A 27328-nucleotide genomic window follows, 5' to 3' on the forward strand; every position below is an offset into this window, starting at 1 on the left:
GTAATTTCAGCACTTTGGCGGCCGAGGTGTGAGCCACTGCATCTGGACCTGATTTACATAGCTGTGATTACAAGCATGCGCCACCACGCCCCGCTAATTTTTGTAATTTTTTTTTTTTTTTAAGAGACGGAGTCTTGCTGTGTCGCCCAGGCTGGAGTGCAGTGGCGTGATTTCGGCTCACTGCAAGCTCCTCCTCCTGGGTTCATGCCATTCTCCCGCCTTAGCCTCCCGTGTAGCTGGGACTACAGGTGCCCACCACCACGCTCGGCTAATTTTTCTGTATTTTTGGTACAGACGGGGTTTCACCATGTTAGCCAGGATGGTCTTGATCTCCTGACCTGGTGATCCGCCCGCCTCAGTCTCCCAAAGTGCTGGGATTACAGGCGTGAGCCACCACGCCCCGCCGGATTTTTGTAATTTTTTAAAGTAGAGATGGGGTTTCGCCTGAGGTCAGGAGTTTGAGAACAGCCTGACCAATATGGTGAAACCCCATCTCTACTAAAAATACAAAAAGTAGCCGGGTGTGGTGGCGGGAGCCTGTAGTCCCAGCTACCCGGGAGGCTGACACAGGACAGTTTCTTGAACCTGGGAGTTGGAGGTTGTAGTGAGCTGAGATCGCACCACTGCACTCCAGCCTGGGTAACAGAGCCAGACTTCGTCTCGAAAAAAAAAGAAAACATAAGCCAGAATATGCCATGTTTAGGGCTCAAAAGTCTTTTACCCTCTAAGAGTAAATGACAAAGTTCCCCTGTCACCTGCAAGGCTCCATGTGACTTTCTCTCCTCCTTCACCTTCACCTTCTTACCTGGAGCTCTTCCTCTTACTACTCACCCCTTCTAGCCATACTTTCTTCCTGCTGTTGCTCAAACACACTGGGCATAGATAGAGCCTTTGCCCTGACTCTTATGTCTGCCTGAAATATTCTTTCCCTAGATACCTCCATGGCTCACTCCCTCACCCCCCCACCCCCTCACTCCCTCACCCCCTCAAATCTTTGCTGAAATGGGATCTACCTTTAGCATTCTATTTTAAACTGCTAAGGTCAAGAGGTGACATTAAAGCTTATGAGAGGGTGCCAGCCATATGAAGACCTGGGGAGAAAACATTCCAGGCAGAGGGAATAGCAAGTGCAAAGGCCCTGAGGTGGGAGATCACTTGGTGGATTTGAGGAATAGCAAGAGGGCCAGTGTGTCTGGGGCTTAGTGGGTAGTTGGGCCAGGGGTTCAGGGAGAGCTAGTAAAAGAAGTTAAAAGAGATGGTGGGGGTGGGGGGCTGGTACAAATACTAGTTACTGTGGAGGATAAAGGAGTTTGGATTGGATGTTAATTCTAAGTGCAGTGGGAAAATGTTTTGGAAAGGTTTTTTTTTTTTTTTTTTTTTTTTTTTGAGATGGAGCTGTGCTCTGTTGCCTAGGCTGGGAGTGCAGTGGTGCGATCTCAGTTCACTGCAACCTCTGCCTCCCGGGTTCAAGCGATTCTCCTGCCTCAGCCTCCCGAGTAGCTGGGATTACAGGCATGCCGCCACCACGCCTGGCTAATTTTTGTAATTTTTTTTAGTAGAGGTGGGGTCTTGCCATGTTGACCAGGCTGGTCTCCAACTCCTGTCCTCAAGTGATCTGCCTGCCTTGGCCTCCCAAAGCACTGGGATTACAGGTGTGAGCCACTGCGCCCAGCCCTCACTTTTTTTTTCTTTTTTTTGAGACAGGGTCTTGCTCTGTTGCCCAAGCTGAAGTGCAGTGGCGGACTCTTGGCTCGCTGCAACCTCCACCTCCCAGGTTTAAGTGATCCTCCCACTTTGGCCTCCCGAGTAGCTAGGACTAGGGACTTGCCACCATGCCAGGCAATTTTTTTTTTTTTTTTTGTATTTTTTGTAGAGACTGGGTCTTGCCATGTTTCCAGGCTGGTCTTGTGCTCCTAGATTCAAGCAGTCCGCCCACCTTGGCCTCGCAAAGTGTTGAGATTATAGATATGAGCCTTTTTTTTTTTAAATAAAAAAGGAAGTTCTTGATCAAGAAAATGACATAATTTTTAAAAGGCCACCCTGATCCCTGCATAAATAAGTGGATGTAAGCAAGAGCGGAAGCAAGCATAAGCTGTTATCACAATCCAGGAGAAAGATGGTGGTGCCTGGGATGAAGGAGGTACCAGTGGAACTGTTGAGAGGTGCTCAGATTTGAATGTTTTTCAACAGTAAAGCTGGTGGAACTTGCTGATGGATTGGATGTTGGATTGGGTTGGGTAGATGGAATTGAGGGTAATCAAGGAAGACTCAGGCTGTTGGCTTAGGCAACTGGATGGGTGGTGGCAACTTTTACTGAGATAGGAAAGATAGTGGAAGGTGGAGAGGAGCATTCCATTGAAAGATTGGGGTAGGTGGGGGGAGGTGGAATGACAACAATTATTTGGAAATGTTCAATTATATATCTCAGGCACAATATCATCTAGCTAGTTGGGTGTACAAGTCTTGTGGTTCATGGGAGAGGTGGGAGCGGGCCTCCCTCCTTTCTCCTCTCCTCGTCCTCCCTCACTTGGCCTGGGATGTACCTGTAGAGGGGAAAGGGGCCTATGATGACCAGCATTCAGCTGAGCTGGTCTCTTTCCTCCAGCACAGCACCGCTCGCCAGGCCTGCCTCTCCTTAGTGAGGCCAGCAGCCTGCGGCGAGAGGGTGCATGTACTGATCCTGCCTGACTTTTGTTTCCCTTTCATGCCAGCATGGAACGATGGTAAAATCCGAGCCTTCGCCCCAGAGACAGGCCGACTGATGTATGTCATTAACAGTGCTCACAGGATCGGCGTCACCGCCATCACCACCACCAGTGACTGTAAAAGGGTCATCAGTGGCGGTGGGGAAGGGGAGGTATTGAAAGCAGAAATTTGAAAAAATAACGCTCTATTTAGAACAACTGCCCTATAGGAAGCCATCTATTTGCTTTTAAAAATACATACTGTGCTAGGATTCAAGCAGGACCAAATCGACATTTTGATGAGATCCAAAAATATCTCATAAATAAAAGTTCTAATATTATAAATGTATCCTTTTTTTTTTTTTTTTGAAATGGAGTCTCACTCTGTCACCCAGTCTGGAGAGTGCAGTGGCTCAATCTTGGCTCATTACAACCTCTGCCTTCCAGGTTCAAGCGATTCTCCTGCCTTAGCCTCCTGAGCAGCTGGGATTACAGGCACACGCCATCACACCCAGCTAGTTTTTCTATTTTTAGTAGAGATAGGGTTTCACGATGTTGGCCAGGCTGGTCTCAAACTCCTGACCTCAGGTGATCCACCTGCCTTGGCCTCCCAAAGTGCTGGGATCACAGGTGTGAGCAACCATGCCCGGCCTATAAATATATATCTAAGGACATTTGTGCACAGAAAGGACATTTACAATACAGACATGAAAGTGTTCTATGTGGACTAGAGTTAATGAATTCATGCGGATGTTTTGACAGTGTTTTGGCTTGCTTGCTCTTTTCCTCCGAGGATCATAGTTGTATAAATTGTCTTCATCTTATTTTATTTTTTTTTTAGATGGAGTCTTGCTCTGTCACCCAGGCTGGAGTGCAGTGGCACAATTTTGGCTCACTGCAAGCTCCGCCTCCCGGGTTCACACCATTCTCCTGCCTCAGCCTCCCGAGTAGCTAGGACTACAGGCGCCCGCCACCACGCCCGGCTGATGTTTTGTATTTTTAGTAGAGATGGGGTTTCACCGTGTTAGCCAGGATGGTCTCGACCTCCTGACCTCGTGATCCGCCCTCCTTGGCCTCCCAAAGTGCTGGGATTACAGGTGTGAGCCACCGCGCCCGGCCCATCTTATCTTTTAAAGCAGGTGATGGTTTTAGCATCAATTCTTTAATACACCCAGACGTTTTGACCATTATTTTTAAATGATCACGCTCAACCTTTTCTTCCTTATTTTGAGGAGGCTGTAACACCTTTCACTTGCACATTTTTCTCTGGATCTCTCCTCCTCTGTGCCCCAGATTCTTTGCTATCCCAAAGCCTTCCCTTTCTCTTTGAGATATTTTCTTTTCATTTCCTTAATCCCCTGTCATAGGAAGAACAGAATAGTTTGTGCTCGTCTTATTTTTCATAAATCCAACATAGTCACTATAAGAAGGTGTAAGCATCTTGACTACTATGTTTTCTGGTGTAGTTGTGACAGATCCTTTGTCCATTAAAGGAATGCTGGCCGGGCTTGGTGGCTCACACCTCTAATCTCAGCACTTTGGGAGGCTGAGGCAGGTGGATCACCTGAGCTCAGGAGTTTGAGACCAGCCTGACCAACATGGCCAAATCCCTTCTCTACTAAAAATACAAAAATTAGGCCAGGCGCGGTGAGTTGGAGGTTGCAGTGAGCCGAGATCACACCATTGCACTCCGGCCTGGGTGACAGAGCGAGATTTTGTCTCAGAAAAAGAAAAAAAAATACAAAAATTAGCCAGGTGTGGTGGTGCACTCCTGTAGTCCCACTACTAGGGAGGCTGAGACAAGAGAACTGCTTGAATCCGGGAGGCGGAGGTCGCAGTGAGCCGAGATCGCGCCATTGCACTTCAGCCTGGGAGATGGAGCAAGACTCCATCTCAAAAACTAAAGGAATGCTATACTAACTAAGCAACTTCCCTTTTATCTATCCTTTTTATTAAAGCATCATATTGATGATTTTAAATTTTGTGTGTAGGTAGTTGTATTATCTATGAATTTCACTCTGGGATAATAACCAGGAATTTGGAAATATTTGTGATATAAAATAGGTATTGGATTCAGTAGAGTTGGGAACCATTGCTTTTAAATGATCAAAATTGAACAGCTGATTGTGAAAGTTTAAATATAGCTCTGGGTACCCACGAACTTTCCTGATAGTACCAGAAATTTGAGAGCAGTGATCGGCAGAAGTAAATAGACTTATTTCACTTGGTTTTGCATTGGCCCTTGCATTATCGATTTGCATAGCAGGTGTCTGATTAAATTTCTCAGCCTGTATGTACAAGCAGGTACAGGATTGTTAGTAGCATTTTTGAAGCTCTGTTGAAGATGATCACATCTTATACATGAATATGCCTGCCCTTCAACTTAGCATTCCCACCCCACCCAACCGAGACGAAGACAGGGAATTCAAAAACACAAATCAAGCATAGCAAAGGGGAAAAAGCTCTTGGAATCTTTTCCTATCCCTTCAGGAGTCCCAAGTGTGGCTCAAGATCCTGTGCTCTGTGGCTTTCAGGTGAGGGTATGGCAGATAGGCTGTCAGACCCAGAAGCTGGAGGAGGCCCTGAAGGAACACAAGTCATCAGTCTCCTGCATTAGGGTGAAGAGGAACAATGAGGAGTGTGTCACTGCCAGCACCGATGGGACTTGCATCATTTGGGACCTTGTGTAGGTACCTGTGATGGGGAAGATGCAGTGATACCTGCAAAATCCAATCATGCCAACAGTTCATTGAACATGAGAAGATTCACATGGAGGGTAGAAATCTTATTTAAGGCAACACAGTAAAGGGATGTTCATCAGAAGCCGTTCATGATGGTCCATGGTTTATCGATGCTAGTGGGAAGGGTTACAATTTCCAGGAAGAACTGAATGTTAGAAGTTTCTGGGCAGATAGGGAAATAGCTTTCTGTGTCCACACAGTGAAGCATGGTTTAACTTACACGAATTCAACCCTAAGTGTCCCAAATGAAAGGGGGCAAGAAAAATAACGAATGCAAGGCCGGGCACGGTGGCTCCTGCCTGTAATCCCAGCACTTTGGGAGGCGGAGGTGGGCAGATCACCTGAGGTCAGGAGTTCGAGACCAGCCTGGCCAACTGGTGAAACCTCATCTCTACTAAAAATAAAAAAGTTAGCTGGGCGTGGTGGCAGGTGCCTGTAATCCCAGCTACTTGGGAGACTGAGGCAGGAGAATCGCTTGAACCCAGGAGGCGGAGGTTGCAGTGAACTGAGATCGTGCCATTGCACTCTGACCTGGGCAACAAGAGTGAAACTCTGTCTCAAAAAAAAAAAAAAAAAGAAAAAGAAAGAAAGGAAAAAGAAAAATAACTAATGCAGGCAGTGCCTCTTATCATTCCAGTCAGTCAGGTGAAGCCCAGAATGAACTCCCCATGGAGGAGAGGGATGCTGGTGGGACATACATTTGCCTTTCCCCTTGGTTGGCCACATTCCCAGGGACCTCTTATGCTCCGAGCATATCACACCCCCATAGAATGACTAACTTCAAACTAACTAGACCAAAGCCTGTGAACTTTATTGTAGGAGTAACTGAAAGGATTTTTGAAAAGTGGCTTTTTGAATTTTTGACTATAAGCATTTTTGCTGTGTTTTTATTTTAGAATCAGACCCTATTTCTCCAACCCCTCTCTCCACCCACCTATCACCCCTCTACCACTCCTACGAGGCACTGCCTTTATATCACTGCATAAGAGAGACGAGGATAAGTGCAAAGATGGGAGGAAGGAGGCATGCACGACAAAGAACATGAGATACACTTGATGGGAATGAGAACTCAATGTGTATTTAATACATTAAAAAACATAAAGCACTGCTGGGCGTGGTGGCTCACGCCTGTAATCCCAGCACTTTGGGAGTCTGAGGTGGGAGGATCACGAGGTCAGGAGTTCGAGACCAGCCTGGCCAACATGGTGAAACCCTGTCTCTACTAAAAATACAAAAAGTAGCCGGGCGTGGTGGCGCATGCCTGTAATCCCAGCTACTCAAGAGGCTGAGGCAGGAGAATCGCTTGAACCCGGGAGGCAGAGGTTGCAGTGAGCTGAGATCACGCCACTGCACTCCAGCCTGGGCAACAGAGTGAGACTTCATCTCAAAAAAGCAAACAAACAAACAAACAAACCCCACAAAGCAAGCTTTTGTCTTCTAGCTCTGTGTGTCTCCTGGGGATCTTGTTAGAAATGTAGATTTTGATTCATTAAATTTAGCATGGTACCTGAGGTTCTGCATTTCTAAGAAGCTCCCAACTGAGAGTGCTGGTTCAAGGACCACAGTTGTAGGAAGTGTTAGGCTATACCTGACCTTCCTCCTGGGAAAATATAGAACTAGAAGGACATGTCTGAACTTATTTCCATGGATGGTTTGTGACTGCCTCAAATCCTTAAAGCTGTTCTGTTGTGTAGCAGGAATTCTTGTGCCAAAATCTTTAAAAATGCTCAGCTCAGATACCACGTTTGAAAACTTCCATAATGAGAAGAAACTGTGCAGAAGGTGCATTTTTTAGCCAGGAAAGCCTGGCCTGTGAGATGGCCACCCACCACATTGTCTGTGGAAGGAGAAGCGATATTTACATATTTCTTGGTACAGTATCTAAGGCAGGGGTTCTATTATGCACATAAAAATCAACTGAAATCCTGGTTTAAAATGCAGATCCTGGCCAGGCGTGATGCAGTGGCATGATCTTGGCTCACTGCAGCCTCCGCCTCCCCGGTTCAAGTGCTTCTCCTGCCTCAACCTCCCGAATAGCTGGGATTACAGGCATGCACCACCATGCCTGGCTAATTTTTGTATTTTTAGTAGAGACGAGGTTTCACCATGTTGGCCAGGCTGGTCTCAATCTCCTGACCTCAGGTGATCTGCCCGCCTTGGCCTCCCACAAGTGCTGGGATTGTAGGCGTGAGCCACTGCACTCGGCCTATAATACCCATTTTTAAAATACCCTTCCCAGGCCGGGCTCTCTTCAGTTGCGGGAGGCGAGCTCCCTCTTGGGGGCACCCTGGGCAGGGTGGGGGGTGGGTCTTGGGAGGGACTTCTTACCATATGCAGACAAGGGTTGAGCCTGCCAGCTTTTGGGACATCCCCACGTGACAGGCTCGTGTTTTCCGAGGGTTGTGCATGATATGGTACGTCCAAACCTGTGGACAAATGTGTACATGACATCTTGCTACAGCTTTTATTTGTGAATTAAAGATACATCGATGATTAAAACATAAACAAAATAAAATACGCTTCCCCACATTCTGCTTCTCAGACTGCAGGGAGCTCCACTTCCAAATGGTGGCCTCAAGACTCAAGTACATTGTGTGGGAGGCAGCAGGTTGGCTGTGAGTTCAGCCTCTTCTGCTTCTTCTTCCCTGGAACTTAAGGGTTCTCATTGAGTTTCGTGCTCTGTCTTTAGGAAAGGGCCCTTCCCATTGTCCTCTGGTGGTCACTGATAGGCCAACCGAAGTACGCGGAAGTAGAGAGGACAGGGTGACCTGAAGTCTGTTTTGAAGAAATACAAGAACCACTGTGCTGAGCAGTATGAGATGTTTGGCATAGAGATAAACCAACCCAAATCCCAGCTTGCACCAAATCCAGCTTGAATAGTGAATAAATTTCCTAGGGAAGAGAAAGTCGACTTTCACAGCTTTTGAATCTACTTTCCAGGCGTCTCAGGAGGAATCAGATGATACTAGCCAACACCTTATTCCAGTGTGTGTGCTATCACCCTGAGGAGTTCCAGATCATCACCAGTGGAACAGACAGAAAGGTGAGTCCTCCCAGCGAGAGCTGAGATCTTTCCAGTGCAAGAGAAAAGCAGTGAGGCGTTGTGGTGGAGGGTGCGGGCTCTGGAGTCAAACCACCTTGGTTCCAATGGTGGTCTGTCATCAATCAGCCATGTCACTTTGGAAAAGCCATATCACCTTCCAGTGTCTTCACTTCCCCTCCTGTTAAGTGGAAGTGGTACCACTGACCTCATAGAGTGAGGATTAAAGTCATGCTCGCCTGTGGTGCTTATAGCAGGGGGCCTGGCACATAGTAGGTACTCAATAGATTGGTTTTTATTATTAGGGAATTTCTGAGACTGGACTAGAATTGCTGTGCCCAAACTGGTTATCACTTTGACTAAATTCAGACAGAAAGGCAATAGAGCTCCTCATCTCTCAGCACTGTACTTCCTCATTACATTAAAAATCTACACACGGAGCCAAGCGTGGTGGCTGATGCCTGTAATTCCAACACTTTGTGAGGCTGAGGCGGGTGGATCACCTGAGGTCAGGAGTTCGAGACCAGCCTAGCCAACATGGTGAAACCCCATCTCTATAAAAAATACAAAAAATTAGTAGAGTGTAGTGGCGGGTGCCTGTAATCCCAGCTACTCAGGAGGCTGAGGCATGAGAATTGCTTGAATCCGGGAAGCGGAGGTTTTGGCGAGCCAAGATTGCACCACTGCACTCCAGCCTGGGTGACAGAGTGAGACTCTCTCTCTCTTAAAAAAAAAAAAAAAAAAATTCTACATATGGTACAGATTTCCCAGCTAAAGAGGAAGGTGAAGGTTCATCCTTCTGTTTGGGGGAATGTTCACCCTTGGGGCAAGCAAGGGGTCCCTGCTCTCATGAACCTTACTTCCCTAATTTATTTTGGGTAGGAGGGGATGGAATTGGCTAATACACACATGAACCAATCCATGAATGGACAATGAGTAACAAGTGAACAAGACACGAGATGGTGAAAGGACTGAGAAAGGAGATAGAACAAGTGATATGATGCTGGCGGGTGGGGGGAAGCTCCTTCAGCTGGGGTGGTGGGTGAAGGCCTCCTTAAGGAGCAGCATCTGAGCTGAGGCTTGAATAACAGAAGGACTAGTCAATGCCTAGACCTCAAGGAAGGGCACCTCTGGCAGAGGACATTCTGGTAAGATGGAACCCTACTGGGGCTGCCCAGGAGAGTGTCAGTTTGGCTTCTTTGGCTGGGAAGGCAGGCAGTCAAGTTCCAACTACTTCTGTGGGTGTGATTCCTGAGAAACATGGGTTCTGGCATGCTTTTCTATCTCTTTAGGCGTTTACTATGAAATCAGAACTTTTTTGTTAACATGATCAAGCATCAACAGACATTACAAAGCAAAAGAAAAAAGTTAACAGGAAATAGTATGCATAATGTCTAGCTAGATTCAGAGGAATACAGACTTCTGGCATAGTGCCTGGAACACAGCACGTTTCCGACATGAAACAATGAGAAACGAATGAAATGCACGTGCAAGTTAAGTTTGCACTCCTGATTCCTGGTCAAGCACTCTTTTTTTTTTCTTCAAACTTATTTTAAGTTCAGGGGTACATGTGCAGGATGTGCACGTTTGTTCCATAGGTAAACATGTGCCATGGTGGTTTGCTGTACAGATCACCCCATCACCTCAGTATTAAGCCCTGCATGCATTAGCTATTCTTCGTGATGCTCTTCCTCCCCCAACCCACCACCCCTCAGCAGGTGCCCAGAGTATGTTGTTTCCCCACATGTGTCCATCTATTTTCATCGTTCAGCTTCCACTTGTAAGTGAGAACATGTGGTGTTTGGTTTTCTGTTCCTGTGTTAGTTTGCTGAGGATAATGGCTTCAACTCCATCCATGTTCCTTCAAAGCACATGATCTTGTTGCTTTTTATGGCTGCATAGTATTCCGTGGTATATATATGCCATATTTTAAGTTTATTCTTTTTTTTTTTTGGAGACAGAGTCTCACTTTGTCACCCAGGCTGGAGTGCAGTGGCACACTCTCGGCTCACTGCAGCCTCCTACAACTTCCACCTCCTGGGTGCAACTGATTCTCATGCCTCACCCTCCCAAGTAGCTGGCACTACAGGTGTGTGCCACCACATCCAGCTAATTTTTGTATTTTTAGTACAGACGGGGTTTCATCATATTGCCCAGGCTGGTCTCACATTCCTGACCTCAAGCAACGGGCCTAACTCGGCTTCCCAAAGTGCTGGGACCCGCTGCACCCAGCTGGCCGTATCATATTTTCTTTATGCAGTCTATCATTGACGGGCATTTAGGTTGATTCCCTGTCTTTGCTATCATAAATAGAAGCATTTGTTCCTAAGAAGGAAATTTAAATTTTGAATAGATTGTGCATTCACAAATTTTAAGGTACAAAGGCAGTATATTCAGGAAAAAAATCACCCTCCTTTAGGCACCTGTCTCTCCACCCTTAAGATAGTTCTGCTTCCCAACAGGGAACCAAGGTTACCAGTTCCTCTTTAAACTCTACCCTGTGGAATATTTCAGTGCTTTGGAGCAGAAGGGAAAGTTGGGAATAAGGGTGGGGTGAGGAAGAAGGAGGGCACAGTCCCAGTGGGAGGGTGCCTGTACAGCCCAGTCTCTAGAACTCTGGGGAGTGGGGAGTGCTCATCCCCCAGTGAGAAGGAAGAAAATGCTTTTCCTCCCTCCAGGCCTGAAGCTTAGCTGTGGATGCAGAGGCTGTTCTTTCTTTTACAGCTTGCTTCAGGCTCAATCTGCTTAGTCTTATCAAAAGCCCTTTCTGTCTTAATCCAAGTTTATCAGCACATCAACATCTCTTTAAATAGAATGCAAATTTAAAACCAATACTAAAAATATTAAAATGGTTTTGCCACCCCCTGCTGTAGCCTATTTATAATTTCAGCCAGTATCATCCTGTGGTGTATTTTTGCTCCCTTCTATATAAAGTAGAGCCATCTTTTGTTAGCATGTGCATGGATGACTCTCCTGAGCTGCGTCCTGCTTAATGCTTCTTTCCTGAATTCCAGATTGCTTACTGGGAAGTATTTGATGGGACAGTAATCAGAGAATTGGAAGGTTCCCTGTCTGGGTCGATAAATGGCATGGATATCACACAGGAAGGGGTGCACTTTGTCACAGGTTAGTCCTGGGATAGGAAAAAGCCAAGCCTGGCTTATTTAGATGACGACATGAAAGGAACTCCCAGGCTAGAGGCAATTGGAAAAGACCACAAAAGGGTCTCAAGGCAACTTGGTTAGAATCAGACTCCAACCAACACTGCAGCCAATGTGGCTGAGAAAGAAAAATCCAGAAGTAACATTTCAATGAGAGGAAACATTTGCACAAGAGCTTTAAGAGCACAAATAAAAGCCAAGACTTAGGTTGCTCGGCTTGCTTTTTTGGGTGGGCATTGATAATAGAAATGGGGCCTTTAAATGGCCTGGGCTGTCCAGCGTGCTTGTAAAGTCTTAAAAGCCAGTCTTTTAATTCCACCTTATTATTGCATGATGCGATGCCCTTCCCACCAAAACAAATGAATTAACCAGTATTTCAAAGGGGCATTTACCACACAACATGCTGATTGGAACATCATTATCATTTCCTGCCAAGCTCTTTGATTCCTGAGGATATTAACAAATAAATGCGGCCAGGCGGGGTGGCTCACGCCTGTAATCCCAGCACTTTGTGAGGCCAAGGCAGGTGGATCACCTGGGGTTAGGAGTTTGAGACCAGCAAACATGGTGAAACCCTGTCTGTACTAAAAACACAAAAATTAGCTGGGCATGGTGGTGCGCACCTATAATCCCAGCTACTTGGGAGGCTGAGACGGGAGAATTGCTTGAGCCTGGGAGGTGGAGGCTGCAGTGAGCTGAGATCATGCCACTCCACTCCAGCCTGAGTGACAGACAGTCCGTCTCAATAAATAAATAAATAAATAAGTAAAAAATAAATGAATGCATGAAATGAATTAAGTTTCACAAATACATTGACTATAAAGCAGATATCAAACTAGACACAGTGTGATTCCAATCATATATATGATGTATATGTATACCAGTATACTTACAGAGAAAAGACTGGAAGGAACTAAGCCAAGATATTACTAGTGGTTATTTCTGGGTAGTGGGATGAAATGTGATTTCACCTCTTTGTATTTCCCCCTCCTCTTCAAATTTACTGCAACAGATAGATTTTTATAATCAAGTAAAAGTTTTATTATAAAGACAGATACATGGGGACCATGTTGAAAATGATCCAGTTATTTGAAATCAGGGCTGTTTCTCTCTCTTCTATTGCAGCAATGCCATATACATGTTTATCTTTTTCAGGTGGAAATGACCATCTGGTGAAAGTTTGGGATTATAATGAGGGTGAAGTGACTCACGTTGGGGTGGGACACAGTGGCAACATCACACGCATCCGCATAAGTCCAGGAAATCAATATATTGTTAGTGTAAGTGCCGATGGAGCCATTTTGCGATGGAAGTACCCATATACCTCCTGAAGCTGATGAGATGTCTCTGAGCCTTGGCGTTGCACACAGTCCTGTTGAAGACTGAGTTTAGATAACTCCAACACTAATCTTCATTTCTAACAGCTCTGTTTTTGTTCTTGAGTCAATTGTTTTCTTTTTCTTTATAGAATGCATTTTATATTCTTAAATTGCATATTAAAATTGAAATATGTTCAAGAATAATTTGTGCAGACTCTAATTAGAACTTTTTACATTTTGAATAAATTCTTAGTTGTTGGTTTTCTGTTATAATTTGTTTTCTGCAACTCTGCAAAACCCACAGAACTTCCTCACGATCTGTGCACAGACAGCATTGCTATTATCCTCTAAAAATAAGGTGAAATGAATTTCCTTCTTAATTGTCATTTCATTGGTCAAGCTAGACTAGACTCAGATTTAAATCCAGATCTCGGGCAGGCTTCTTAAAAATTCTCTGAGCCACAGTTTGCTCTTTTGTCAAGCAAGAGTAAGTTCCTACTCAAAAGGTTATTGTGAGAATTAAGTGACTAATGTACTAAAGCATCAGCAGAATTCCTGACAGGGTAGAGAGTGAAATATGCATGCTTTCTCAAAGAAAGTGTGTGGTGTTGAGGATCTCAGGACAATTACCAAAGAAAGATGAAATTTCAGAGATGCTTTATTGGAGTTGGCCATTACATCTTTCTTCTGTGCTTTCCACCAGAAGGGTGATGAAATGGACCTTGTGTCCTTGTGTGTTAATCACCCAACCGGGTATCTTTTTCCAGAGAGGGGTAAAGAATGGCATTTTCCAGAACACAAGTCTCCGATTCACAGTACCGTCTGATGTTTTAAGCATGTTATTTATCCTTTAAGTAAGGCTGCTTTTTTGCATGAGGTAACTGCTGCAACCCGGTTTGAAAGATTAAGTTTTTTTGTTTTTTTTTTTTTTTTTGAGAGGGAGTTTAGCTCTTGTCGCCCGGGGCTGGAGTGCAATGGCGCGATCTTGGCTCACTGAATCAAGCGATTCTCCTGCCTCAGCCTCCTGAGTAGCTAGGATTACAGGCATGCGCCACCACGCCTGGCTAATTTTGTATTTTTAGTCGAGACGGGGTTTCACCATGTTGGCCAGGCTGGTCTCGAACTCCTGACCTCAGGTGATCCGCCCGTCTCGGCCTCCCAAGGTGCTGGGATTACAGGCGTGAGCCACCGCGCCCGGCCAGGATCAAGAATATTTAATAAATGATGATCACTTATTAAACAACAAGTAACATTTCAGAGCGTTGTTAGAATACTGCATCTCACATGGTGCTGATCTCTTTCTGAGCTAGAAATTGACGAGAAACTCATTTTGCAAGACCTTGCCTGATTAATTATAAACCTGACAGTTGCATGGGATAAAGCGAGGGGTGGGGGAGGGGCTCAGGGTTACCCAGGGAATCAAGGGCGGGGCAAGGCCAAACTAGTTCTGATTGGGCAATCATTCAACAAGGATCGTGCCTTAAGGAGTGAACCAGAAACCGCGTAGGGGGCGCGCCTGAGAGCCTGAAAACTTCCTGGTAAGCAAATACTGAGGTTGGAAAGGGCCTGAACTTGGCAGTCCATAGATCCAGGTCGAGTTCCGGTTTCCCTGCTTACGGATCGGGCCGCCTCCCTACGTTGCGATAACCTCTGTGAGTCCCCTTCCTTGCCGATGAAAGCAAGGGTGATCAAGTCTCGCACGTTTTTGGAAAATGATTCTAACCCAATCTGTGGTGTAAAAAAGCAAACCACAACCACACGGGGGCTTTTTTCACAGGGCAACACGTGGCTCCCAGTTCAGGTCCCGGGTTGGCGGGTGCAGGCACAGGCTCTGCCTCCCCCAAGGGGCAGACGGTCTGGAAGGAGGTGGCGACACCTGTCCGCACACACCTGAGCCTGCGGAGGAACCAGCGGTACACAAAAGCGCTCCCCACCCCCACACAGCACCCAGCGCGCGCCTCTCACCACGCCCGAGGCTGTGCTCTGGAGATGCCTGCCTTGCCCTTTTCTTCCTGCAGTAGCCAGGCCTTTGCCATTTACTAGGCGCTTTCAGAATGTTCATTTCTCCATAATTTCCACTGCTTGAAGGCTGCTCGAGGAACAGGAGCAGCGGCGAAACCCAGGTCTGTCGGTTTACGAGGTAAGGAAGGGTGGGGAATTCGACCACGACGACTCCCAGTCAGCGCCGCGGGGGCGGCACCAGGCAGGGGTAGGGGTGGCCCGGCGCTGCCCTGGAGGGGGCTGGTCGTGCGGCCGGATTCCCGCGCGGGGCGGGGCTGCCCCGCCCTTGGCTCCGCCTCCGCCCCGTCCCCGCACACCTGGCCCGCAGGTAGCCGGCACCAGGCGCCTTAGCGAAGCTGTAGGGCCTGCTGGCCGCTCGTCCTCCTCGGGCCCGGGGGCTCCGCGCCTGGAGCTGCGCCGGCGGCAGCCATGGACCCGGGCCCCGGGGACGCGGCAGGAGGGGAACCGCTCGCGCCCCGGCCCCGCCGCCGCCGCTCCCTGCGCCGCCTGTTCAGCCGCTTCCTGCTGGCGCTGGGCAGCCGCTCACGCCCCGGGGACTCGCCGCCCCGGCCCCAGCCGGGACACTGCGATGGCGACGGTGAGGGGGGCTTCGCCTGCGCCCCGGGCCCAGTTCCAGCGGTCCCCGGGAGCCCCGGGGAGGAGCGCCCGCCCGGACCCCAGCCCCAGCTCCAGCTCCCTGCCGGCGATGGGGCGCGGCCGCCGGGCGCTCAGGGCTTGAAGAACCACGGCAACACCTGTTTCATGAACGCCGTGGTGCAGTGTCTCAGCAACACCGACCTGCTGGCCGAGTTCCTGGCGCTGGGGCGCTACCGGGCGGCGCCGGGCCGCGCCGAGGTCACCGAGCAGCTGGCGGCGCTGGTGCGCGCGCTCTGGACTCGCGAATACACGCCCCAACTTTCCGCGGAGTTCAAGGTAGGCAGCGCTGCGCCGCCGGCCGCCCTGTCCCCCTGGTTTCGCCTCTTGAAAAGTGTGCATGATCAGGAAAGGGTTTTCTCGGGGCCTTCTTTAAATGCATTGACCAGTTCAGCCCAGATTACCGGTTTTGTTTTGAGTCGATGTGTTACGCTGTCACTTGCTTATGTTTTCTTTATAAATTAATTCTCCTAGGTATTTTGAGAGGGAGTGGGGTGAGCTGGCAGATTGAAGGGTAATCTGCGTTTTTGGATTCAACAAGCATTTGTTGAAGTATTGAAGGCTTGTGGGCCAGACAGTGTTCTAACGCCAGCTCTAGAGCTTCCAGTCTGGAATGATGTGGGGTAGGGAATGGGACGTTGAAGGCCAAGGCCTCAGAGGAAGAAGGTGATGCTTGCGTTGAGATCTGAATGATGAGAAGGATGAAGTCAGGGCAAGCTGTAGGACTAATCCAGGCAGGGGGAACAGCAAGTACAATTGCCATAGACCCAAAGGAGCTGAGTACTGGAGACATGGAAATAAAACGAGTGGCGTTGGAGCTTAGGAGGCAGATGAGGTTCGCCAGATCACGTAAGACCTAGGAGGCAACGGTAAAGAGTTTGGATTTTATTCTAAGCCCAGTGGAATCTGACAACCTGCAGGCCAGGTACCGTGCTGAGTGCCCAGCAAAGGCAGTGAGCGTGCTGTTTTGGAGATAGCATCCTTTTATTTAAGGCGCATTCAATCCCCTACAATGTATGAGCACGGGCTTGCATTTTATTGTCTGCAAGATCACGGTCTACTTACTCGGGATGCTGCAGGGTCATGAGGCTTTGTAAATTGTTTGTATCACTTCACCCGGGGTTAAAACGGGGTGTTCGTTTGGGGTCCCAGTTGGATTAAAGGGTTCCTGATAATTTATGCACATGGCTTTCTTCCTGAAAAAAAAAAAAAAAAAAAAAGAAGAAGAAGAAACCCGCAGCTCTGGGCAGAGAGCTGAAGCTCCCTACAGACTAGTGATTGTTGTTCTTGGGGGAGGGGGAAACCTGTCAGTGTTCATTCCACAAGCATCACCGCTCTTGAGTTTCAGCCTGAGAAAGCAGTGTTTGCCATGTGACCCATGAGATGCCAACCCCCACCTTCCTCCCTCCTGCCTCCATTAGTGAAGCACTGTTCTGCAGCAGCCAGTGGGTCAAATGGTTGTCACTAAATGTCTCTTTTTGGTGACATTTGCTTTTTAAGAAAGAGGCAGTATAGTATAGCGGTTAAGAGCAAGCAAGGTCTCTGGAGTTTTGTGACCTTGAGCAAGTTACCAGATCTCTCTGTGCTACAACTTTCTTAATCTTTAATATAGAACCATAATGGTACCTACCTCGTTATAGGGTTGTTGTATTAAATGAGTTCTATGTAGAGCACAGAGCCAGCCCCACAGGAAATGTTCATTATTCTATCATGACACCTTCTCACCTGCAGAAACCTAGAGGAGGGAGGGAGGTAATCTTTATGTACCTTTTCTCTTGCTAGATGCATCCAGTTACCACAGCAATGGGAGAGGGCTGCAGTAGTTTGAAAAAACTCCGAAATTGGCCGGGCGCGGTGGCTCACGCCTGTAATCCCAGCACTTTGGGAGGCCGAGGCGGGTGGATCACGAGGTCAGGAGATCGAGACCATTCTGGCTAACACGGTGAAACCCTGTCTCTACTAAAAAAAAAAAAAAAAAAAAAAAAAAAATTAGCCGGGCGTGGTGGCGGGCGCCTGTAGTCCCAGCTACTCCTCGGGAGGCTGGGGCAGGAGAATGGCGTGAACCCGGGAGGCGGAGCTTGCAGTGGGCGGAGATTGCGCCACTGCACTCCAGCCTGGGCGACAGAGCGAGACTCCGTCTCAAAAAAACAAAACAAAACAAAAAAACTCCGAAATTAGTAATCACCCTCAGTGGCTCACCAGAATTTCCTATCTTTCTCCCGCTATCAAATCCCCAGGGCCTGGGAGCTCCCAGTAAGCCTCAGGGAATTGAAGGATAATCAAGTTAGTAATATGTTAATGAGGGAGATACAATCTGGAATTTCCTGGGATTTTTGGGTAGTCAGCTTTGGAGGGAGGAGTGGAGGATCCCAGAATCCAGGCTTTAAATATTATGGATTGAAATCTAGGTGAGCTCTTCTTATTTTACAGATGGGGAAACATTCGTTCAACAAATATTTATTGAATGTCCAGAGAGTAGACTAGGAATGCATGGAATGCATGATGAGTGATGAGTACAAACCCAGATTCTGGGGCTGCTCTCCAGGAGCTTATGGTCTAGAGGTAGACATGGATGTTAATGAAATAATCACACAGGCACATGATTGGAACAGAAACATGTTAGAAAGGACAAATACAAGGTGCTATGACAGTTACAGCAGGAAAATGTGATTGGATTGGGGGAGATCCTGTGAGGTGGGCAGGGAAAGCTTCCCTGGAGAGGTAACCAACCGCTGAGTTGAATTTTGAAGTATTAGGTGTCAATGAAGGGCTTGGGAAGATGGGAGAGTGCATTCCAGGACCTGGGAACTGGAATGCCAACCAGGGAAGGAGGTGGGGCCGAGAGACCTTCTGTTCAATAAATGAATAAAAGCCCTCTTGGCTGGGGAGGAAAGGCTGGAGAATTGGTTGCAGACACACCATACAAGGTTTTCTTAAGGAGTCTTGTCTTGTCTTTTCCTTTCTCTTTCTGTTTCTCTTTCTCTCTCTCTTTTCCTTCCTTCCTTCCTTCCTTCCTTCCTTCCTTCCTTCCTTCCTTCCTTCGTTCCTTCCTCTTTTTCTTTCTCTCTCTCCCTCTCCCTCTCTGTCTCTCTCTCTCCCTCTCTTTCTCTCTCTCCCTCCCTTCTTTCCTTCCTTCCTTCCTTGCCCTCTCTCTCTCTTTAAGAGAGAGAGTCTCACTCTGTCACCCAGGCTGGAGTATAGTGGTGTCATCATAGCTCACTACAGTTTTCAATTCCTGGGTTCAAACAATCCTCCTACCTCAGCCTCCTGACCAATATGGTGAAACCCTGTCTCTACTAAAAATACAAAAATTAGCCGGGCGTGGTGGCGTGTGCCTGTAGTCCCAGCTACTCAGGAGGCTGAGACAGGTGAATTGCTTGAACCTGGGAGGCGGAGGTTGCAGTAAGCTGAGATTGTGCCACTGTACTCTGGCCTGGGTGACAGGGTGAGATTTCCTCTGAAAAACAGAAAGAAAAGTCCTGTCTGTGGTATTATCTAGAATTCTTTTCTTCTCTTTCTTTTTTTAAATTTTACATTTTTATTTTAGATTCAGTGGGTACATGTGCAGGTTTGTTATAAGGGTGTATTGTGTGATGCTGAGGTCTGAGCTTCTGTTGACCCTGTCACCCAGATAGTGAACATAGTGTTCAATAGGAAGTTTTTCATCCCTTGTCCCCCTGCCTCCCTCCTTCCTTTTGGAGTCCCCAGTGTCTATTGCTCCCTTCCTTATGTCCACATGTACCCAAGATTTAGCTCCCACTTATAAGGGAGAACATGCAATATTTGATTTTCTGTGCCTTTCTAATGATGTAATTAAATGTTGCACATTGTAAAAAAAAAAAAAAATTAAAATGTAAAAAAAAAAAGAGATCTGTAATTTTAACCCCTAGAGATAACCATTGTAAATATACTGACATGTTTCAAGGTATATAAAAACAATAGAAAATTTTAGTTTTATATCCTGCTTTTCTCATTTAAGCATTGTTACAAGACATTTTCCTAGTCTTAATAATACACAACAATCATTAATAATTAAGTCTTTAACAATTAATATGTTATTAAATTAACCAATTCTTTATGGAGATCTATGGTTATATTAAAAATTTTAGCCATCTGGAATTTATATTAGCTTATGTGCTTACGCATCAATTTTAGATCTACAGTGATATACTGGAGACATGGCTTTTTAAAAACAAGGATGCCTTCTTCACCACTCTTATGTTTTGTAAGTTCTGGACAAAACAGTAAGACATAAAATGGAAATGGAGTTTCCATTTTCCAGTATTATACTGTGTTGAAGTTTCTTGTATTTAAATCATTGTCCTCAGCTGTGATTATTCCCATAAGCTTAATTCCTACAAATGGAATTACATAGTCAAAGCAAAAGTATGACTGTTTTATTATATTTCTATTTTTACTTTTTAAATAAACTTTATTGAGGTCTAAACTATATACAGTGAAATGTACCCATTATAAGCATAAAATTTAGGAAGTTTTAACAAATGTGTGAACCTGTGTAGTCACCATCTCACTTTTAAATATTGAGTTTTTGTTGTTGTTTTTGTGGTTGAGACGGAGTCTCACTCTGTCGGCCAGGCTGGAGTGTAGGGGTGCTATCTCGGCTCACTGCAACCTCCACTTTCTGGGTTCAGGCGATTCTCCTGCCTCAGCCTCCCAAGTAGCTGGGATTACAGACGTGCACCACCATGCCCACCTATTTTTTTGTATTTTTAGTAGACACGGGGTTTTGCCATGTTGGCCATGCTGGTCTCAAACTCCTGACCCCAAGTGATCCGCCTGCCTCGGCCTCCCAAAGTGCTGGGATTACAGGTGTGAGCCACTGCGCCCAGGCAACATACCTACGTTTTTGTGGCAAGAACATTTATGATCCATTCCCTTGGCAATTTTCAAGTATATAATATATTAACTATAATCACCAGGCTGTCTAATAAATCTTCATCCCTTATTATTAATTTATTGAACAAAAAGAAATAGTATTTTTTTAAAAATTTTAATAGGTTTTTGGGGAACAGGCAGTATTTGGTTACATGGATAAACTCTTTAGTAGTATTTCAGAGACTTTGGTGCACCCAAGCGATGGGCACTGGACCCAGGGTGCAGTCTTTCATCCTTCACCCACCTCCTACCCTTCCCCTTGAGTCACTGAAGTTCATTATATTGCCCTTGTGCCTTTGCGTCCTAAGAAATAGTATTATCTTCTAAACTTCTAAAAATAGTTTTTTATTTTTATTTCTCTGATTAGGAGCGAGGTGGAGGATTTTTCCTTGTTTCTTTACTAGTTGCGAGTCTGCTCTTGGAAGCATCTGTTCAATGTTCTTTTTTTTTTTTTTTTTGAGACAGAGTCTCGCTCTGTCACCCAGGCTAGAGTGCAGCAGTGGCGCGATCTCGGCTCACTGCAACCTCTGCCTCCCGAGTTCAAGCCATTCTCCTGCCTCAGCCTTCCGAGTAGCTGGGACTACAGGTGCGTGCCACCACGCCCGGCTAATTTTTGTATTTGTAGTAGAGACGGGGTTTCACCATGTTGGCCAGGCTGGTCTTGAACTCCTGACCCATGAGCCACTTTACCCGGCCCATCTGCTCAATGTTCTTATGCATCTATCTATTCTGCTTCGGTCTCAATGTTTTTATGTTTCTGTAAGTTCCTTAGTTCTTGTCATATTTGCTACAAATATTTAATCAAAACTGTCTCCTTCTTCCCCCTACCCCAATATTGGAAGATTTAGATTTATTTATATCAGATGTTATGATAAACATTTGATTTTGTGTACCAGCTTTTCTATGGTTATATTAAAAATTTTAGCCATCCGGAATTTATATTAGCTTATGTGCTTAAGCATCAATTTTACATCTACAGTGATATACTGGAGACATGGCTTTTTAAAAACAAGGATGCCTTCTTCACCACTCTTGTGTTTTGGAAGTTCTGGACAAAACAGTAAGACATAAAATGGAAATGGAGTAAAAAATATTAGAAAGAAAATTGCTAAATCATTGTAGAAATCCTTATTTTAGCTTTATTACTGTCATTAATGACACCACATAGAAGGTAGAAAATCAAAGGAATAATCATTTAGAACATATAAAATTAGATTTGTATTCAGAAAACAACCAGAAATATGAAATAACTAGGAATAATTTTAATAAGAAATGTTAAAAATTATCAATGTTTGGGAAATAAAACATACATACAGATAGAGTTACGCCATGTTGAAGGACAGAAATAACCAAATCTAGGGCTGAGCACGGTGGCTCATGCCTGTAATCCCAGCACTTTGGGAGGCCGAGATGGGAGGACCTCTTGAGGCCAGGAGTTCAAGACCAGCCTGGTCAATACAGCAAGCTCTTAGCGCAAAAAAAAAAAAAAAAAAAAAAAAAAAGACGTGAGATAAGTAACCAAATATTGCAGTTCATTCTTCCCAAGCTAGTTAACTGTTTGGGAACTGCTTTGTGCAGTTCTGGTTATGTTTCCATAGACTTTCTTTTTTTTTTCCTTCTTTTTTTGAGATGGAGTCTCGCTCTGTCGCCCAGGCTGGAGTGCAGTGGCGCAATCTCGGCTTACTGCAACCTCCATCTTTTGGGTTCAAGTGATTCACCTGCCTCAGCCTCCCGAGTAGCTGGGACTACAGGTGCCCGCCACCACGCCCGGCTAATTTTTTGTAGTTTTAGTAGAGACGGGGTTTCACCTTGGTAGCCAGGATGGGTTCAATCTCCTGACCTCGTTTCCCACCTGCCTTGGCCTCCCAAAGTGCTGGGATTACAGGTGTGAGCCACCACCCCCGGCCTGTTTCCACAGACTTTCTAAGGGAATGTCTTCTGTAGTCATCAATAAGTTATTAAAAAAAAATTCTGAGAAATACCTGCCAAATACTTTGTAACTGGAAAAAGACAAAGAACAATGTTCACTGTTAAAAAACTTTGTCATTTACAAATGAAAATTTAAAAATTGCTCATGTTCCCATTATTCTATGATAACCATTTGCTACTATTTTGCCATGTATTTTCTGGTCTTTTGTTTTTCTATCTATAAATACATACATAAAACAATCTCAAATATGTATTTTTACATTTTTTTCTTCTTATGACCAGATTATTATTTTCTTTATCATTTGTATTTCATCAGTCATAAATTTTAAGGCCATCTGAGTATGTCATAAGTTTTCACCCAGATAACTTTGATATATAGAGACATCTCTGCTTGTATCTCTCATTTCCTAAGGCAAAATCCCCAAAAGTGGAATTGCTGTTTATGGAAAGGGACATTTTTAAGGCCCTATCTTGTTGCTTCTTTAAGTTGTCACCTCCTTTCTGAAAAGGTTGTCAGGTACTATAGCCAGGCTAAGATGAAGAGTGTCAGGTTTAAAGGATCATCATGATTAACTGGAGAGGAATGGATTTCACATGGAAGGAAGAACAAAAGCAAAGGTCCAAGCCAGGTGGGGTGGCTCACGCCTGTAATCCCAGCACTTTGGGAGGCCGAGGTGGGTGGATCATCTGAGGTCAGGAGTTTAAGACCAGCCTGGCCAACATGGCGAAACCTCATCTTTACTAAAAATACAAAAATTAGCCAGGTGTGGTGGCAGGCCCCTGTAATCCCAGCTACTCAGGAGGCTGAGGCAGGAGAATCGTTTGAACCCGGGAGACCGAGGTTGCAGTGAGCTGAGGTCGTGCCGTTGCACACCAGCTGGGCAACAAGAGCAAAACTCCATTTCAAAAAAAGAAAAAAAAAAAAAGTAAAGGTCTAGACTGTAGAAGTAGGAAAGCGTGTTTGGGGCGGCTAGGTGGATTACTTACCTGGAGCTTTGAAACATGGAATGATATGGTATGGGGCTGAACCACAGAGGGTGCTTGGACTATTTGGTGGTGAGCAGGAGAGTAAGGAATGATTTAGAGTCAGAGCATGACAATATTCAGCCAAGCTGTAGGAAAATTGGTCTGGTCTACCATGAAGTCAGTGGGTTGGCAAAGGGAAAACCTAGGGGCTGGGCCCCTCCTTAGGTAGATATTGTTGTCTGGGTCAGCTGTAGGTGGAACTCAACAGTTGGAATGAGACTCTTCTATAGGGGAAGGGCGGAGACATTTGGGAGCCAGCATCCAGACTGCTTAACAGCTGACCGATCTGAAGGAGAACCTGAAAGATGACACCTACATTAAAAGGATGAGCTGGTTTTAGAGATTTTGAGTTGGAAGGGCTGGCTGCTCACCCAGAAGAGAATAGGTTTGAGGGTTGTTTGGGGGTAGGGTTGCCAGATGAAAAATATACCATGCCCCGCTGACTTTTAATTGCAGATAAAAAATGAATAACTTTTTAGTATAAACGCGTCCCAAATATTGCATGGGACATATTTCTACTAAAAACATATTCATTGTTTATGTGAAATTCAAATCTAACTGGGTATCTTGTATTTTTATTTACTAAATCTGGTAGCCCTACTTGGGAATCAACATGCAGAGAAGCCTGGGGGAAGAATCCAAACTAATGTGATTGACATAAAGACTCAGAGCCACACTTGGGCAGGCCGAGGCGGGCGGGATCACCTGAGGTCAGGAGTTCGGGATCAGCCTGGACAACATGGTGAAACCTCATCTCTACTAAAAATACAAACATTAGCTGGGTGTGGTGGCAGGCACCTGTAAACCCAGCTACTTGGGAGGCTGAGGCAGGAGAATCACTTGAACCCATAGGTGGAGGTTGGAGTGAGCTGAGATCACGCCATTGCACTCTAGCCTGGGCAACAAGAGTGAAACACTGTCTTAAAAGAACAAAAAGACTCAGAACCAGCATTTCAGTTAATTAAATCTTGCATTTTTGCTTTGTCTCATCCTGAAGTCTCCTTTATTTTTAGTTTTATTTTGTTGAGACAGAGTCTCACTGTGCCACCCAGGCTGGAGTACAGTGGTGCAATCTCTCCCCACTGCAACCTCTACCTCCCAGGTTCAAGCGATTCTCCTGCCTCAGTCTCCTAAGTAGCTGGGATTTCAGACGTGTACCACCACGCCCAGCTAATTTTTGTATTTGTAGTATAGACAGGGTTTCACTATATTGGCCTGGCTGGTGTGGAACTCCTGACTTAAAGTGATCCACCTGCCTTGGCCTCCCAAATTGCTGGGATTACAGGCATGAGCCACTGCACCTGGCCTCTAAAGTCTCCTTTAAATCTCAAGGGAAAATTAAAAGAAAGAAACGGAAAGAAAAAAAAAAAAAAAAAAAAGCCCAGGCCGCCTGATTTGATTGGCAGTGGTAAGGATTGTCCTGGTCCTCAGTCTTGTTAAGACCAGTCCCTTTGGCAGGTGTGAACAGAGAACAGACCTGCGTGGGATGAGACTGGAGGCTTGGCTCTGCAGTCTAAGAGTGGGTCCCACATCCATCATGTGCTGTCATGTGCATGTGTGGACACACAGACAAGTGATTTGCTTACACCCAGATGCCCACATGCTCACACATGTATAGCAAAAGTCCCTGGAAAGATGCTGAAGGAACTGCTAAAAGTGGCTGTCTCCTGAGAAGGGATACCATGGGATGAAGGCCAGGTAGAAGGAAGACTTCATTATCATCCTTTTTTTTATTGAATTACTGTTTTTTAGTATGTGCATATATTACTCTTTGCAATAAACTTTTAAAAAGCTGGAATGCGCATTTATACAGAAAATGACAAAGGTGTTACACAATTTAACAGAAGGACAGCGCAAGGGGTACCAGGAATGCAAACACCACGAGGGCAGTGAGTCTTCATCTGTTTTGTTCACTGTTGTATCCCGGTCCCTAGAATAGTGCCTGGAGTGTGGCTGGCACTCAATACATATTTATCAAAGGAGTGAAGGGCTGGCTCAACCGTTTGATGCCCTAACCACAGAAAAAAGTTTGTATCCTTAAATTTCATACATCTTAGAAAGAGGCAGTAGAGGAGCTACATGCGTGGTATTTAAGGAAATCAACTTCACTGCAAATGTGGGTATTCTGAAAGAAGAAAGAGTTGAAGCTATGAGAATGAATGAAATCAGCGAGGGAGAGCAAGTAGGGCTAGAAGGCTGTTCACCATCTAGGTGAACAGAGAGAGAGCCTGAGAATAGACCAATGGAGGGAAGGCTAGTGGAGCATCATGCCCCAGCAGTCACAGGAAGAGAGCTTCGGTGGGTCAGATGTTCAATGGCATCAAAATATTCAACAGAGACCACCCTGTGGGTTTTCAAAGGATAGGATACACATCAGCAGTCCTCTGGGAAGAAAATGTCTTCTCCCATATACAGAGACCCTCATACCATTTGGGGACATTGCCCCAAAAGGACGGGCCTTGGCGTCAAAGAACATTTCTACCCCGGCTGTTTGGGTGCTGTCATCCCAGGTCAGCTGACCACTCAGTAGACCTGGTGCTCATAGAGCCTTCATTTGGTTGTATAAAGGGCCAAATTCACCTCTGGATTTTCTTTTTTCCTTTCAGAATGCAGTTTCCAAGTACGGCTCTCAGTTCCAAGGCAATTCCCAGCACGACGCCCTGGAATTCCTTCTCTGGTTGCTGGATCGTGTACATGAGGACCTGGAGGGTTCATCCCGAGGGCCAGTGTCGGAGAAGGTTGGTCACTCTTAAAACAACACAATGTACTGGGTTTTCTTTTTTTCCTTTAAATATTGACTCAGCTCCTCAAAACTGAATCTTGAAATTGAGATTCTTAGATTCCTATATAGTCTGACTACTATATCCACAGTCTGTTCCCTGCTGCCTTCTCTTAGCTGTGTTTGTTTTACACAAGGCGTTTCCTTCCATTCCAGTATTTCTCATTCTGTTTGTCCCAGTGATACAATGAATAGAGTTTCATTTTGGCTCAAAATATGAAAAGTCTTTTCTTTGGTTTGTATTCCGTACATTAGTGTGGTCATCCAAGGCCATGAGTACCATTCCTTATTATTTGCAGATGGTACCATTTGAATTCTACCATTGCTTTCTCAGTTATGTATTCTACAGAGTACCAACTGTTAAACTTTTCCTCTCACAACACAGGATGGATGATTTTTACACATGTGCATTTAGCATCCTCAGGTTTTGATGGAACCCCAAACCTTCCAGAGGAGGAAAGCACTACAATAATTTGTCATAAGCACAGCTAATTGATACATCAGGTGCGGTCTTTATGGACTTTGCTCAATGATGGCTTATGCTCTAATGCTAGTCCTTTATCTTGTACTTAAGAAAGTAAAAGTGAATGAAGTTACTATATTATGAAAGTATTCATCCATTTTCACACTGCTATAAAGAAATACCTGAGGCCGGGTGCGGTGACTCACGCCTGTAATCCCAGCACTTTGGAAGGCCGAGGCAGGCAGATCACTTGAGGTCAGGAGTTCAAGACCAGCCTGGCCAAGATGGCGAAACCCTGTCTCTATTAATAATATAAAAATGAGCCGGGTGTGGTGGCATGCTCCTGTAATCTCAGCTACTCGGGAGGCTGAGGCAGGAGAATCCTTTGAATGTGGGAGGTGGAGTGAGCTGAGATCACACCGTTGCACCCCAGCCTGGGTGACACAGTGAAACTCCGTCTCAAAAAAAAAAAAATAAAGAAAGAAAAGAAAAAAAGGAGACATACCTGAGACTGGGTAATTTACAAAGGAAAGAGGTTTAATTGACTCACAGTTCCACATGGCTGGGGAGGCCTCAGGAAACTTACAATCATGGTGGAAGGAGAAGTATGTACCTCTTTCACAAGGTGGCAGGAA

At 45.6% G+C, this 27328-nt stretch overlaps 2 protein-coding genes across 11 annotated transcripts in view; both read left to right on the forward strand.

Moving 5' to 3' along the window:
- Positions 1-13206, forward strand: part of CFAP52 (cilia and flagella associated protein 52) — a 66102-nt gene extending 52896 nt beyond the window's left edge. The window contains exons 10-14 of one of the 5 annotated variants that reach the window (XM_058431547.1): positions 2712-2857; positions 5219-5370; positions 8366-8468; positions 11480-11591; positions 12782-13206. In XM_058431547.1, the coding sequence (XP_058287530.1) occupies positions 2712-2857; positions 5219-5370; positions 8366-8468; positions 11480-11591; positions 12782-12957 (689 nt within the window). In that variant the 3' untranslated portion in view covers positions 12958-13206. The remainder of the gene's footprint in view (positions 1-2711; positions 2858-5218; positions 5371-8365; positions 8469-11479; positions 11592-12781) is intronic. The other 4 variants (XM_058431548.1, XM_058431551.1, XM_058431549.1 and 1 more) reach the window with 4 other exon arrangements.
- A 1274-nt stretch (positions 13207-14480) lies between these two features.
- Positions 14481-27328, forward strand: part of USP43 (ubiquitin specific peptidase 43) — an 89311-nt gene continuing 76463 nt past the window's right edge. For 5 of the 6 annotated variants that reach the window (XM_058431021.1, XM_058431027.1, XM_058431024.1 and 2 more), the window contains exons 1-4: positions 14481-14597; positions 14723-14858; positions 14964-15879; positions 26058-26189. In XM_058431021.1, coding sequence (XP_058287004.1) covers positions 15376-15879; positions 26058-26189 — 636 coding nt within the window. In that variant the 5' untranslated portion in view covers positions 14481-14597; positions 14723-14858; positions 14964-15375. Of the gene's footprint in view, positions 14859-14963; positions 15880-26057; positions 26190-27328 lie in introns of all 6 variants that reach the window. The other variant, XM_058431022.1, reaches the window with a different exon arrangement.

Source organism: Hylobates moloch, unplaced genomic scaffold, assembly GCF_009828535.3.
Source record: "Hylobates moloch isolate HMO894 unplaced genomic scaffold, HMol_V3 SCAFFOLD_19, whole genome shotgun sequence".
In the NCBI taxonomy this organism is placed as follows: Eukaryota; Metazoa; Chordata; class Mammalia; order Primates; family Hylobatidae; genus Hylobates; species Hylobates moloch.